The sequence below is a fragment of the Paralichthys olivaceus genome, chromosome 11 (assembly GCF_024713975.1).
Source record: "Paralichthys olivaceus isolate ysfri-2021 chromosome 11, ASM2471397v2, whole genome shotgun sequence".
Taxonomy (NCBI): Eukaryota; Metazoa; Chordata; class Actinopteri; order Pleuronectiformes; family Paralichthyidae; genus Paralichthys; species Paralichthys olivaceus.
In genome coordinates this window covers 15,686,928-15,701,266 of record NC_091103.1, presented here as the reverse complement: position 1 = coordinate 15,701,266, position 14,339 = coordinate 15,686,928, and the positions used below count along the sequence as shown (strand labels likewise).

Below are 14,339 nucleotides of genomic sequence, written 5' to 3'. Positions count from 1 at the left end.
ATAAACAGTTTGATTTGCTGCTATTGCCCCCAGGCACAGTGTACTAGAGAGATGAGCAAGAGACGGAAGAGAAAGCATAAAAACGGGGTGGGATGGGAGAAGGCAAAGCAAAGGGAGAGACGAGAACACGAGAGGATAAGCGAACCTGTTGGGGGAGGGATGAAGGGATAGAGGTGGAGGATAAACATGCAAACAAAAAGAGGCGACAAATCACTCCTGTTGTTTGTGTGTGCATGTTTGTGTGCAAGCAGGCAAGGCCTTTTCTCTTATTCCCGCATTGACTGTTTCCCCTCACTGTCAGTTCTTCTTCTTTCTGACACAGCCCTTAACTATCTGCCAATCTACCTTTCACCACTGTCTCCCTCCTGCTCCATCGCACCACCAATACCACTCTGTCTCCTACCTGCCTCTCTGTAGCCCCGAGCAAAGAGCAAACTGTAGAACACAGAGAAGCGTACACACACTCATATAAACCACACATGTGCATACAAACAAGAAAACCTGATTGTAGTTGCGTAGAGACGCAGGATAACGCAGCCCATGGTTTGGTTTTTGGCACAAACACACAAACTTGCAAGATTATGACTGTTTTAGCGAGCAGACGGAGATTGGTTGTTGTGGGTTTGGTTAAGCATGCTCCCACACACACACGCACACGTGCACGCTAGCTGAGGGAGGTAGGGGAGGGTTCAGTCATCCATGTAGAGTCATTGTTAGTAAAGATGCGGAACCTCCAGACTTAACCAGCCGTAACAGCAGTGTGACAGGTTCTTTGTCTACGCCAATTACTGAACAAAAACAGCAGCGTACTCACAGAGAGACTAACACAACCCATGGCCTCCTGCATCCAAACACACGCACGCACAGATATGTATGTGTTGTATTTTTATGGAACACGCTTGCAGTGCAAACCCAACACACAATCAGATGCAAAATCATGAGCGCACACAAAACACACAAGCATTTCAAGTGGTGCAATAAACCACATTCGGACACCCACAGCTGTGCCCTAACACAAACATTCTCTAAGTGCTCACAAACACTTACACCCACTCGTATATTGTATTAACTTCCCTAAAACAGCACAGAGCTTTCACCCCCTCCTCCTTTCTTCTCTCTTGTCTACTTGCTCTCTTCTTCTCTTTCTCTCTCTCTTACTTTTTTTCCCTCAAAGTTAAAACTCATTAAGTGTAATGATATTGGAGACTCAATTTTACATAGCTCACTCATCAACCAAGTGAGATAGCAATAAAGGCGAATGGCTCCACTGAGGCCCTAACGCTGCAAAATAAATGATGCGCCGCAACGGAAATGTAATTAATTTAGAGGCAGTATTGATAGTCCTGCCATACACAGCATTATATTTTTTAATGTGGCTTAACATCTTGATTATTCGGGGGGAAAGGTGGAGGATAAGCGAGCGGAGACGACGCCGCTGATGATGAGAGATGCTTAAAATGTCCTGACGAGTGTTTACTCCCGCCGCCTCACTTTCTCTTAAGCTTTTCATTATGCCGAGACGATATATACCTCTCAGGATGACTTTTACAGGGGTGTGAGGGAAAATCGGAGCCTGGCCCTGCCTGGCAGGAAAGGGAGAAGGCATGAGTCATACTGTTATTGATTTGTGCGCAAAGTGTTGATCTGGTAACGTGTCCTCTGGTAATTTTCTGGGTTATCTGTGACGAATATCAATTTGTTTCCAACGTCAGTATCTTGCACAGAAATAGGTTTTGTGCCTTGTCCATGAAAATTCATAGATCTTAAGATGGCTTCATTACATTTAACGTTTAAACGTCCCTTTAATTTAATGTAATCATATATATCATAAATGATAATTTCAAAATCAAATCCTACAATGCAATTTTAATGCTACAACTATTTTCTATAATAAAACCATTATGGGTGGTTCCTCAAATTCTACTTTGCGCCTAACACTGTTGTCTTTCTTTTCAGCCAAGACGGATGAGGTGCTGAGGGCCAAAGTAGCCAAGAGAGAGGAGGAGGCCCGAAAGAAATTACAGGAAGGTGAGTTATATATATACACGTGTGTGTGTGTATTTGTGTTTGCTTGTGTGTCTGTCATTGATCCAACATATGGTCTCTAGCAGTTCTACGCTGAAAACACAAAGTAAAACCAGAAGCAAAGCGTGAACCATAAAGTTTAACACAAATTGTAGCATTAAAGTTGTTGGCATGATAGCAGCTGAAATAATTCAAGCTAGCTGTGTTTTTTATTTTATCCTTCATCGGATAGTTGTTGATATTATGATTGAGGAGTTGGGGAACATGGAATACAAAGAAATGTTTTAGGCAGCAACACATCAGTTGCACAACAGCTGGACAGACTTCTCGCATGTGTAATTAAACAACATGAATATGAGAGACAACAATTGCAAGAACACAGAATAAGCGTTTCAGAAAATCTATACTGCACTTCTCTTTCTTAAATCAGTTAATCAATACACTCTCAGTGGTTTTACACATTTGAACACATCTGATATCTTTACATTCTCAGATTAACCATTTTATAGAACAGTTTAACAGTTGATTTTCAATACTGAGAGATGATGATAGTTTTTATTAAGACGGCTCTCATCTACTTAAAGATGCACCATATATGTGTAAGGCAGAAATATGCTTAGTATTGCAGGTAGTAAATTTATCCCGCCAACATGAAACCCCCCCCCCCCCAACAACAACACCACCATCATCATAGGACATGCAGACAAACGCATACTGCACACACACACACTCACACACACACACACACACACACACACACACACACACACACACACACACACACACACACACACGTGATCTGGATACACATTCAAATAAAGTCCTGAGTAATTTGCAGTGGCAGTAATAAAAGTCCTCAGATGGAGTAATGACCCTGGTCCCTCCTCTGACCAGAGCATGATACAAATGAGAATATTAAATGTGCTGTTATGAACTACGCTGTGTGTGTGTGTGTGTGTGTGTGTGTGTGTGTGTGTGTGTGTGTGTGTGTGTGTGTGTGTGTGTGTGTGCGTGCGTGCGTGCGTGCGTGCGTGCGCAGATGCATGTGTAGTAGTTATAATTTGTTCCAGTGTGGGTCTTTATATTGCTGGACTCTCTTTCTCTCTGTCTCCCCTCCTCTTTTTGTGTCATTTTTTGTGTTTGTATCGAGCAGGCACGTCAGCGTGACCTTTAAAGTTAGCTGACCTTTTAGCCAAATGAAAGTCCAGCCATCAGAAACTAATTAGCCTCTGCACTTTTGCTTTGGTCTTCCAGTTCCTTCCCTCCTTCACTTCATTGCACCCTGTTTTGTTTTTTGTTTCTTACAGCCTCACTGCCGCTCTCACATTCAAAATATTCATGTTTCTCAGCCTTACTGCTCAGTCTCTTCCTCCTTTTCCTTTCAGTTTTTTCCCTCCTACTTTCTGTCTTACATACTCGCTTTCCTCCCACCTCCATTTGTCCTCATCAACCATTTCCACCTCTCTCCTAACCTCTTCTCTGTGTGGAAGCACTGCCAAAGTGGTGACTAAGTGCCTCGCTTGGAGCAACAGAGCAAAGCTCCCAGTCAAATAGCTTTTTTTAAGCAAAGTTCACACTTTGGAAGCAGTTGACTCTTTCTCCCCTTTGCTCGAAGCCTCACTCCAGCTGTTTCTTCCGCGTGAAATAAGGTGTTGTGCTTAATTGTGCGGTGGAGTGGTGGGAGCGCCGCATGCTGTGTAGACGCTGCCTTCAAGGATGATCATTTTATTCCTTTCCCGACACAGAGATACATGAATTGAGATCAGAGGGGCTTGACAAAGTGGTCCAGATGACTTGCCCTTACTTCGCTAGAGAGAGAAGCCAGTGGCATTGTCGCAAAAACATACAATTTACCATACATACACACACACGCGGAAATGGAGTCAGCCAGCTCCATCCTCCCAGCACTGCTAAAATGGAGGAGGTGGGCCACTGTTGCTGCTAAACATCAGATCACCACGAGTCTTCTTATTCCCTGCAGGGCCTCTTAGAGGTCAACACAACTAGAAAGTTTACACTTGAACCGTTAAGTCAAGTGAAATGAGAAAACCTTTAAAGAGAACGGAGGGGAAAAGTGAAGAACACTACCACCTACACTCTCCGTTCATAAATAGATTCCCATCCTAGACTGGCAATGTTTTTGAGTTAGTTCAACCCTAATCGAAACCACCGAGATCTGATTCATGTGGATGCTATGATATGCAAGCTATTATTGTTGCGAACTGTGGCTGCATACTGCGGAGCCCTGCTAGAAGAGAGGGATTTTTATCAGCAGGTTTTACTGAGATAGAGAAAGGAAAGGATCAATAACTGGCCCTGTGGTCATCAGTTAACAAAGTAGTCTCTACATTAAAGGAGTGTTTGGCTCTCTGGTTAAGGGCAGCCAGATGATGCTAGTGGTTGAAAAAGGAAATGTGATATGAAAGGGTATGAGAATGAGAGGGGAGGATGATTCCTTTGTCAGTTGCAGGCCTTGTTTAGGCTATTAAAGCTGAGAAATGTTGTTTGTGTGCCCAGGAGGCTTTTAGCTAACCTAGTATGTCCAGCTATAATAAGAAGAACTGACTGCCAGTGTAACACAGTCTGTTTGTGTGGACTACAGTGTCAGCTGGCACTTTACTGAAGGCAAAATATAGAGTCACAGTATGTGGTTGTTCTGTATGTAGGTCTGGACAATTAACCAAATATATCAAATTGCTAACATTATAAATTTGTAATATTAACCCTGTGGTGTTGCTACAATAAAGTAGTGTGCAGGTTTTATTTCCTTAAAGAGAAATGTGTGACGTCACCAAGTTTTCTAGAAATCAGTGTGTGTTTATGCTCCATAACCAATCACATGCTGCTTTATACACAACACATATATATACTGTATGTTATATACGACACACTCTAAAAAGTATTGTGCTGTGCGTCGTTCATGAGTCGCTGGCAGAAACATCTTTCCATTCATGCAGCCTCTCTGACATGCAGAATTATGTAGATATGGTTTGGACACTCGTCTATTGCCTGCAGATGGTATTTTAGCCCCTGTGCTGCTGTGTCCCCATTACCTCAAACCACCACCAGATTGGGAGATCATATATTTTAATGAGACGTATAATAGCTCTTTAACCCATATCATTAGGGGGATATATACCTACGGTTTGCTCTTTTGGCAGCTAAACGAAAGGACTGTTTCCCTAATTACGCAGTGTGTAGGACAGGTCACGGGTTGGGTGTGTACCTGTCTGTGTGTGTGTCTGTGTTCAGGAATTATATGACCATTAAATATTCAGCCGCATGCCCCCTCCATCTCACTCTCCCCCTTCACTTCCTGGACCTAGCATCCATTAACGCCTCATCACCGTTTAACTAGCCCTGTTGTCAATCACCACAGGACCTCGGCTGAAACTAAAATGTCTGGATTCGGTTTCTTGCCGAATTTGTTCAACATATAGAGGAGTGAGAGGACACATCCTCAACAGCCAAGGACAATCAATATAAGTGAAATATCATTAATGGCGCTTGTGGCTGCACCATCATTTATTTGAAATAATATTTCTCTTGTTAGGTGTGATTATGTGCTCTGCTAAACGATTTGTCAGTCAGCTAAAATTTCCGCTCTGCATGCAGGAGTCAGCATGCAATACCTTTTGTGGGTGTGTGCTTCTGTAAAAAATGATGTGATCCCTTTTCTAATTGAAAATAATAACTAATCCAGGGATAACAAGCTCTTGTATAATCCAAAGCCATATCCCTTCAGTTCTGGCCTATCTCGGTTGTAATAAAAGACAGGAAATGAGAGGCAAGTGAGAGTGGTGGCTTGGACATTGACGCTTAATGTAATCTGCCTTGAAATCAAATTATTTGACCTGGAAAGCCTAACAATACAAAACTCCTGCCGGGCTGCTGTTAAATATTTAGCACGTGCCTGTCATGAATACAAATGGTGCGCAAATTAGAATCTACAGGCGCGTGACCCCCATATCACACCCCGGGAGCACAGGGGGGCTGGCTCTGCTTTAAATGTTTTAATTACCGGGGCCATGGTGTGGCGTGCCACGCTACCTCACCACGCGGCGTCTGCACCACTCCGGCTGCCACTTGAAGGACAAGCGGTGAAATTCATCCGCTGGTAGACACAAGTGATCTGGTGTCCATGATCTCATCAGATTAACTAAAACGTGAAGCTTCAATAAGGAGAGTGTCTGCATTATACCAAGCTATAATTATAGTTCCCAGCATCCTCGCTCAGGGTAGACCATAATACTTATTTTTTTTAAACTGTGTTCTTTCCAGCGGCTATATGATCCACCTCAGGACTCCAGGGAGGCACTGTATTGCTCTTGTGCACTCTGCACTGAAGGAAGATCTGTCTCAGTGATTTTGATGTAAGAAAATCTGGTTTGTATTGATTCCGTATTGATTAGTGGAGTTAGCCCCATCTCCTGTCGTTACTTCAGATAAATGGCCTTATTTGTTGTGTTATTATGTTCAACACAATCATGCCAGGAACAGTCAGAGGAATATTGAACCGACACTTCATTGGCTTCGTGGCTTCTATTTGTTCCAGGAATTAAAGTTTTTTTTTTTTTTTTTCTGCAGAGAAAGTGTAAAAGCGAGCACAATGACAGTTAATTACACCTTCATTTTTAAGGGTCTGTTTCAAACAGAATCTTACAGAAGAGCACTCCACACTTATTTCTGATTTTTGTCCTGCCTAAATAATGATTGATTCCGACATGAATAGTGCCACAAATTCGGTCTAGCCATCTCTCTTTTTATTTTCCTCTCTCCCCTCCCCATTCATTCAGGTTTGTGGTTCCCCCCACGTTGAAATGATTAGTTATGCGAGGCTTGTAAGCACTGAATCAGAGTTATGGTCCCTGGGGAAATAAATTTGGCAGAAAATCAGTGTGAGAAGATTTAATTATCATGAGGAGACCTTTTTTCCTTGCTTTGGCCCACTGAAGCCCAAACTCCTCTCCTCTCTCCTCTCGCTCTCTCATGCTTTGCTCAGCTCCACAAGCTGCAGCCAAAAAAACCCTGGCGTGCATAATGGACGCCAGCCCTCTCCCTTGCCTTCCTTCTCCTCCCAATTTGTTTCATTGCACAGTGATAAGCCAAGCAATTACTGCTTTATTGATTTTTCATCACCACAAATTTAAAGTTGATTTTTTTTTTTCCCCACCTCTCGTTTCCCCCTTTCTCCCTTGGAAATGGCTCTGCAAGGTGATTAGGTGACCTCCTGTCCTAAGCGTTGCAGGTTCTGTGGAACGAGTGGAGGCGAATGCCGAATGCTGCTAACCCCGTGTGACCCTTTGTTGTGCCGGGGTAATGGGATGCTGATGCTGCCTGGTGTGGCTGTCACTGCAGAGGCTATGGAGCCTATAGCTTAATAATTTCTATAAGGATATCTTTGGAATGACATGTTTGACTCGATCGCAGCTAAGCTGTCTCTGCCATAGGCTAGATTACACAAAAATCGAGCATGCAATTCCAACCTGTGTTCATTCAGGTCAAGTGGACAGATGATTGACAGTCCCCTTTTACCCTCTGTGATTGGTAATCGTTTCTTGGGGCCCCCTTATCAATTAACCTACTGCCTTTAGAGCGATGTACGTTCAGCAACCTTGAGTCACCAGGCTGATATATTTTCCTGTCCATTTCATTTAGGTTAAGGATAGTCTCAGGCAGATTTGTTTAAAATTTGATAATGAATTGTAAACTCTTTAACTAAATTAATAGAAAAAGTTGTGCCTGTATATTTTCATATTTACTTTTTTGTTAAATGTTTTTTTTTTACACCTTTTACCTTTTCCTTAATCTGATGATCATTGCAACCATAGTATTGTAGGCTTGCTACCAGGAGTTTGATGGTGAGGCAGTAGAGTGCCTCTTAACATTCCCAGAGTGTGAACGTGTGTGAAAGAAGTCTGAATGGGAAAGTGGTCTCAGACCTGTGGACTCTCACTTTATGCCTGCATATGATCACACACAGCGGTTGTGTGTATGCTGTGGTCTAACAGGGTGGTCAGACTGCTGTGATGTGACACGCTCCTCAGACTGTAGCAGGTCAAAGTGCTGGCTCCCTGGGTGGCTCCGGCCATGTGGTGGTTTGTCATTAGACATCAGAGGTCACAGAAGAGTGTCTCTCTCATGGTTGTGTTGTTGGAATGCCAGAAAAGAGATTGCATGGGAGTCCTTAATGAGAGTTGCATGTGTGCATTAGGGGGTTTGGTGACACTATACTCTGTCATGAGGGTGTTGGTACTTACTTAAAATAATACATACAGACTTAAATATTACAATAAACATCTTACTGTCACTGCTCATCAGATGTACAACTTCTGCATAAATTGCTGATGCACAACTTTTAGGATTAGCTAGTTTACCAAGTCTGGACCAGATAATAATAATAAGTGTTCATCAATTGTTGCATCATAATTGAGCCACTTAGGTTTGATTCAAAAACCTGTGTTTATAATATGACTGGACGATACTGCCAAAAGTTACATCAAGAAATTTTGATATCAATTTATATCGATACTTATCACAATAAATGTCACATTATTTTTAAAGACTGATTCTTTTGCTCCTGAGTGAAGGTTGTGGTTTTAAACTCTCAATGAGCAGAGCAAGACACTTGATATACAGCTAAATATTTTACAAATCTGAGGTAGCACAATTATGTCTTTACTCTGCTTAGACAGTGCATAAGCAATATATCTAAATATAGTGGACTTTTGTTATGTTGCTATTGATGAAAATCGTATTGTGATAATTAGGTATAATTTTATAAACACTAATACTTATGTACACTTAGTCAGCACAATACACAGACCTGTACACACATGTAATCGGCGTGCAGTGAGAGGTACTAACCCCCTTGCTCCTCACACATCAGTACAGCTGGAAGAAATCAAACATACAGCAGCACTGACTGGACATTACAGTCACTCAAATATTCATGCGTTTCCTTCCTGCAATTTAGGCCATGAAGGAAAAATCATTTACACTGAGGAGTTTTTGGATTTACATGCAAATGATAATGTCACCCTTGTTTTGTTACTTTTCGCACGATTTCCTCCAATAAGGCCGAATGCAGTAGAAAAAAGGAGGATAATATATTACTCTGTGCAGAGCTTATTAGTCGACAACTGAGGTCAGAAAGGGGGAGGGGGTGGTGGGGTGGGGCATTTGCCTTATTAATTACTACTCAGATACACTCACACACGGCCATGACCTTTACTAATATAGTTTGGAGCAGACCACACAAACAGGAGTCTCCCTTGCTCTATTTCCCGCTTTCCTTCAACATGCACAAACACACACACACACACACACACACGCACACACACACACACACACACACACACACACACACACCCTGTCAGGAGCCAGCCAGCAGAGTGAAAGAGAGAATCAATTACGACCCAACTAAGGAGAAGGAGTTGGTTTCTTGATGGCTACATGTCAAGAAGACTGTAGGTCACGAGTCTGTGTATGTGGGTGTGTGCCTGTTTGTGTGTTGACGTTCAAGTGTTTGTGTATGTGAAAATCAAGCCCATTTCCTGGATTCCGATTACATCATTTTCAATTTAAAGACCTTGCTCCAATTAAGTAATTAGTTGCTTGGTGTTTCTCTAATTACGGAGTTGTTCATAAAAGAGCTGCTGACCAGCCTGCGATCGAAAAATGGAGACCACTGCACTTTTTCGCCTGCGCATACACACACACACACACATACACATACACACACACACACACACACATGCGCACAGCATAGTTCAACTTCAAGTTAATTCTGTCAAACGCTTGTTATTCCTGGTAAAGGGCAGGGCAGGACTCTGTTCTAATCACACTAAAACAGCACTGTGCTTAATAAAGAGCTCTTGAGTCTGACAGACTCTTTCACCGACAGCCATGCTGTTATCATCCTGTAGGTTACTGAATTTAATATATGAGAAATGACTACATGCTGTTTTACACTATCTTGTACATAAAGGTTCTACTTGCATATTCTAAAGCTCAATAACAAAATGTTATTACTGAACAAGCACTTACCAATAAATATCTACTGAAAATATCAAAATGCTAAATTTGATCCTCTTTCCTAGTGACATTCGAGGGATTTGTTATTCTTGCAGCATGCTGACAAGTCCTGAAAAATTAAGACTCGTTGAATGCTTAATACATAATTTAATAAAAATATAAGGAAACAAAACTTAATGCAAAATCATAAATGCCACAAGCCCCTTTTGGAGCCATCGGACAGAGAAAGTGGCTGTGATCTTGAAGATCTCACCACTCAGCCTGTGAAAGCTTCACTATTTAATGAGATTCTGTGACGCTGGCCAGGCACGGGACATCGGCAAACACTCATACTGCTCTAGTTCTCTCCCTCACACACACACACACACACACACACACACACACACACACACACACACACACATGCACAGAAACACCTGGTTTTAGTTAGCCCTCTATGTTTGCAGTTAGCACTGTGCAGTCAAGTCTGAGCTAGAGTTTCTGATAAATAGTCGATTTATATGCACTAAATATACAGTAGATGCACTATTCTCCCGAAAGGTAGACCCCCTGTTTTTTGGAAATGAATGCATTATTTATATCCATGATAGGTACAGTGTCAACAAGGCAACAATAAACATGTCGTCCCCTGATGAATGGTAAACTTTCCATCTGAGCCAATTACAAGTTAAAACAGTATGTTGGTGGGTTTTTTATGTTGCACAAGTTTGCATGACTTAAAATGTATTTATATGTTTGATAGAAGAATCCAACAATTACATGTATCATCATTTCCTATAAATACAGTCTGTGAGATTCAGATACTGCGTGTGATGGATGCACAGACTGGGGCCAATCCGCTGTTCCTCACTATGACTTCATTATGGGCAGAGATGGAAAGAGGCTAAACACATGCATTTAATCGTAGTAGCGGGATTTATTTGTGTATAGATGTGGAGAATATACTGCAGAGTAGTTGAACCAGGGTCAGTTGAGGAGAGGAAGTTGAGAGGAGAGATGGAGTTGTATGGCAGAAGAAAGAGGAGTGGTGGGTAGGCAGGGACGTTGGGAGATGTGGAAGGAGATAGCCGAAGCATGGCGCGTGGCTGCCATGTCATCCTGTCATTAGCGAGTTGTTTGGGTCTTTAATTCATCATTCAGGCCTTTATTGACTGGAGAGTAAGAGATCGCTATCACTAGGAGACACTCTCAGAGCGTCTGTGTGTGTGTGTGTGTCTGTGAATGTGTGACACTCAGCCACCAGCTGCTCTTCATTTCCTGATGCCAAATAGATATCACATAAGATATCACATAAACATATCACATGCCATATCTGCTAAGGTCAAAAAATACTAGAATACTGCACAGACAATGTTTTTGCGATCATACATGTTGTCTTCCACAAGTTGCACAGAACATAAACTGTAGACCTCCCTGTTTAAGGTAAACAGCTAGCTTAGTATTGTGTGACAGGTCGCTGATGTCAGTGACAGGAGTTGACTGGACGGTGAAGTCCACAGAGAGCAGTTGACACACTGATAACAAGGTGAGCACCGCAGGGGATCACTTGTGTTGTGGTTGAAGGTGCGTTGTTGGAAAACATGGGTTTATAGAGACATGTGGCTTTTCTGCAAGGGGGGGTGGGGTAATGTATATAAATGTGCGTGTTAGTGTGTGTTGTGGGTGGGGTGGTGTGGGGTGGGGGGGTATCTTGTGGGAATGCACATTAGACTGGCTTAGCCACCTGCTCTGTCACCAGACATCTCCCTGCTCCACACACACACACACACACACTTACAAACACATGCGTACGTATACGCACTGTCCTCGGGGATACACACGCGTGGGACATCTGGCTCCGCCTGTCAGAATTCTCCTTCATTTTGTGTGACCTGTTGACCCAGACTGCCACAGGCGTCAGGCAAGCGTCAGCGTCACATCTCATCATTGTTGCTACGATTGGTGGTTTGCTTCCTTACAGACGGCCCACACAGAGAGAATGAGAGAGAGAGAGAGAGCGGAAACACATGGTAGTTTGGCTTTTCTCGGTTTGGATGGTTTTGATTTGTCCAGGTGTTTCTCTGCTTCTTCCTGACTCATACTTCTGGGTGGCTGATCTGCCTTTGTCTGCTGTCATTGTCCTCATCTCTTATTCTCTATGTATCCCTCTCTTTCCTGTCTCCCTTGCTCATTGAGGGCTCATTTTTCAATGCCTAAAGCTGCAGGGTATTAGTTATGCAAATATTGACGTGCTGCTTTGGCCTGCTAGCTATCAATTGAAATCAGCAAATCGATGGGCCTAATAGCTGCTCATTAACCACTTGATGCATTTCCAGGGCTAACATCAGAACCTGTCAGCAGCCCTTAATCAATACAGTCTAAAAGTATTACCTAACCAAGGTCCACACCGGACACCCTTTAAATAATGTAAGTTAGCCATGTGGTTTACTCTAGGAGTGGAGGGGCAGGTCTGACTCGATGGTTCTGCGCTTGAAGATTTTTGTCGTATCAACAAAATATGTAGCAGCAGCGTGAACAGACACCCAGCAGACACATCATGTCTCTTGATTTATTTTTTCTGGTGTAATGACAATCCTCATGTCTCTCAGAGTCATTCGCTGCTGATAATGAAACCTCATCAGTTCGTTTTAAATAAGTAACCTATTGTTTCATATCATCATTTTTTTTCTGGGGTTTGTTTAGTCCAATTCCCAGGAATGCGTTGGAGCAGCCTGTTGTTTGGGCCTGGAGAATCATACAGTGAAGACTTTGATGTAGCCAGGATGCTGCTGCTGAGAACAGGGCCAGACCGGAGCCCCTCTATCGCCCCTAGCAGCACACAGCCCTGCGAAGCTTAACTCAGCTGTTTGATGCCAAGCTCTGTGAGTGTGTGTGCGTGCATGCGTGTGTGTATTTATCCAGCTAAGGGGTTACATAAACAAGAGCAGCTAGCCTACAGGTAAGACCCACAGGAGACAAGCCAGGAGAGGCAGAGAGAGAGGGGTGGGGGTGGAGTGCCAGTCTCTTACCTTGGTTTCCCCAGGTGTTGTCACCACTGGTGGAGCTGGATCTTCACTAATGAGGGACGAGGAGAAAAATGACCAAAGGAGATAGTAAACAAAGTTACTACACACACGCACACACTGAATACGCATGTGCTCATACAGTTCAGTCGGTGGAGGCAAAACATTCGTGCATGTGTTTGTGTGCATCCCTGATGTATCTGGGGCTACTGTAAGATGATGGGGAGAATGTGGGCGGATGTAGGGTGGGGTGGGGGATTGGAGGCGGAGGCTGGCAGCGGGGCAGTTGGCCGCTGGTGTAGAAAGAGTGCTGGGCGGGGGTGGGGGGGGTGTTCAGCAGAGATAAATCATTAGAGAGCAGGTTATTGGAAATGCAGGGAGATAAAAGAGTGAAGAAGCCAGTAATTGCCTTAAAGATCAGACTACAAAGCATTACTTTGGATTTTACAAGGCCAGCCAGCAACAAAAGAGCAGTAATTTATGAGCTCAGTGTAAAAGAATAGCATAATTACATTAAAAATTAATGCTAATGAGGGCTAAAATGGGGAAGGTGGTTATTATGAAAGTTTGTATTCATCTTCCCCGGGTTGAATGATGGCTAGTGGCTTGATTAATGGCTTAATTTCTATCAATTAGCAGGCAAAAAAAATCTCCACAGAGACGGGCCTAAATTGAGCATTGAATTACACGTCTTTACTGCGGTGCAGGGAGAGAGGCGGGGGGCAGAGGAGGGGAGGACACATTATTGAAACCTGGGAAACCGAACCCATGTGAAAGCTCGGCACGGGACAGAAAACTCTGATGAGTGTTTATGTCCATGTTTTCTAGGAACTGGGATCAGTGTCACCGTTGGGATGTGGACGTGTGTCAGTAGCGCGTTGCTTTGAGAATTTTTTTTTTAGATAAAAATAAATCTTTATGAATGTGAATCATTTTCTCTGTCAAATTGGAAGAAAAAAAACTCTGATTCAACGGTTGGAATTAAAATGGGAGTCACCTTTGCTCTGACATGATATATTTCCTGTACTTACTGTGCTGAAGTCACATTATCCCCCATTTATACAGCTGCACACTTTGCCTTTTATTTCCTATTCGTTTTTAATACATTCATTAAATTCCCGTTTGCCATATAATTCTAAAACACTGTCAACGATTTGCCAAAATTTGCGAGACCTCAATAAAACAAGCAGTTTGTTTTTCTTTTATTTATTTTACTCCACACAAGTGCTGCAGTAATTTAGTTGGCACGCTGGTGCACTCAATTACTGGAATTAA

The 14,339-nt window shown here is 42.8% G+C and overlaps 1 protein-coding gene across 2 annotated transcripts in view; it reads left to right on the top strand.

The window, feature by feature from the left end:
- rsrc1 (arginine/serine-rich coiled-coil 1) overlaps positions 1 to 14,339 on the top strand; it is a 114,300-nt gene that overhangs the window by 91,991 nt on the left and 7,970 nt on the right. For both annotated transcript variants that reach the window (XM_020087972.2, XM_020087973.2), the window contains exon 7: positions 1,957 to 2,028. In XM_020087972.2, coding sequence (XP_019943531.2) covers positions 1,957 to 2,028 — 72 coding nt within the window. The remainder of the gene's footprint in view (positions 1 to 1,956; positions 2,029 to 14,339) is intronic.